The sequence below is a fragment of the Lathyrus oleraceus genome, chromosome 6 (assembly GCF_024323335.1).
Source record: "Lathyrus oleraceus cultivar Zhongwan6 chromosome 6, CAAS_Psat_ZW6_1.0, whole genome shotgun sequence".
Classification (NCBI taxonomy): domain Eukaryota; kingdom Viridiplantae; phylum Streptophyta; class Magnoliopsida; order Fabales; family Fabaceae; genus Lathyrus; species Lathyrus oleraceus.
This window is the reverse complement of record NC_066584.1, coordinates 37191540-37193286: the sequence shown is the minus strand read 5'-3', so window position 1 is coordinate 37193286 and position 1747 is coordinate 37191540. Positions and strand designations below refer to the sequence as shown.

The following is a 1747-nucleotide window of genomic DNA, read 5'->3' as shown; positions in this document are numbered from 1 at the left end:
ATAATAAAAATAACTCTAATAACCTCTGATATTTTAATTTATTTATGATATTAAATTATATAAATATTAAATATTTTATTTATATCAATCAAACTAGGAATGTGTCTAGTGATTTTACTTTTTCTTTTTATATTTTATTGATGTTATTAACACCTTGTTTGATGCAATTGCAAGCAAACCTCATTCGGAGTGAGAGTGTCGCATTTGAGAAGGACTAGGAACCGATGGTTCTTTCTAATGAGAAGGTTAGAAATTATATACCTAATGATTTGGTCTTCTCTATTATGTTAAATTTGCCTCTAAAATCTTTGAATCGATTTAAATGTGTACACAAATCATGGGCCATTTTATTTGAAAACTCTTATTTTATGGACATGTATCGCACAAATTTCATCTCTAATAATTCATATTGTGATGATACATGTCTCCTCTTAAAACAAACTTTGCTAGATTTTGAAAATCATTCTTTGTTGTATTTATTTTCTGGTGAGGGGTTTGACAATAAGGTCAAAATTGAATGGCCGCCTCCATTTCAAGAGGATGATTGTGATATTAATATTTTGGGTTCTGGAATTAATGGAATTATTTGTCTCTATGCTGAATGCATTAGTTCAAAAATTGTATTATGGAATCCAGCTATTCAAGAATTCAAAGTCATCCATTCCAACCATGTACCACCATATGTAAGTTTTGTGGATACACTTCACGGATTTGGTTATGATTATGTTAGAGACGACTATAATGTGATTCGATACGTAGAATTCTCTATATATCAAAATTATTATTTAAATCCAGAATTAAATGAGGTCTTGTCAAAGGTGGTATATGAGCCTTTATGGGAGATGTATAGCCTTAAAAGTAATTCTTGGGAGAAACTTGATTTGGATATGACAAATCTTTATCTGAGTCGTCCAGGTGTTCTAGAGCAAGTGTACTTAAATGGAGTGTGTCATTGGTTGGGCGGAAATGAAATAGATATTGATAGTTTATATTTGGTGTCATTTGATTTGGGTAATAAAGTGTTCTTTATAACACACATGCCCTCTATGATGGATGATGAGATTAAGAATATTGAATCGGTGAGTATTCATTTATTGTTGTTAAATGAGTCGATTGCTTTAATATCTAATCATGTGCTGGTGAATAATTTTCACATATTCGTTCTTGGTGAAATTGGCGTGAAAGAATCATGGAATAAACTCTTCGTTGTTGGACCATTACCTTATATTGGACGTCCTATTGGAGTAGGGAAAAACTACGACATATTTCTTGCATTAGAAGATGAAGAACTAGCCAGATGTGACTTAAATACACACACAATTCAAAAGCTTGGAATTAAGAGGATGTTTTTTTGTTGTCAGATAGTAATGTATAAGAAAAGCCTTCTTTCAATTGCAGAAGAAATAATTGATTAATTTTCTTATTCAGATTTATGATTGTGTTTAATAAGGATTGTATCGTGTGTTCAAAACAATTATCAATTATACATTTGGTATTTATTATTAGTATGAGACAAATTAAGGTACCATGTAGACAATATGAATCTACAAATTTATTTTGAAGATTTACATTCTTTTTACTTGCAAATAATTTGATTTCTATATTTCAATTAAAAGAATGGTCTTTTTTTTTCTGAATGGCCCTCTGTGTGTAATATAAGAAATTGATGGCTCTAGAAACACCATTTTTTCCCTCATCCTTGGCGACGACATGTGTCAAAATTGGGGATTTTTAAAGTCCAAAACCA

At 30.4% G+C, this 1747-nt stretch overlaps 1 protein-coding gene across 1 annotated transcript; it reads left to right on the top strand.

Moving 5' to 3' along the window:
- The first annotated feature begins 224 nt into the window (after positions 1–224).
- Positions 225–1415, top strand: LOC127093875 (F-box/kelch-repeat protein At3g06240-like). The gene has a single exon (XM_051032773.1). It carries the CDS (start codon positions 225–227, stop codon positions 1413–1415), a length of 1191 nt encoding a protein of 396 aa, XP_050888730.1.
- Positions 1416–1747: the final 332 nt, after the last annotated feature.

Bases quoted from the DNA above. Each gene is read 5' to 3' on its own strand.
- LOC127093875 (XM_051032773.1), top strand. From the start codon at position 225: ATGGTTCTTTCTAATGAGAAGGTTAGAAATTATATACCTAATGATTTG.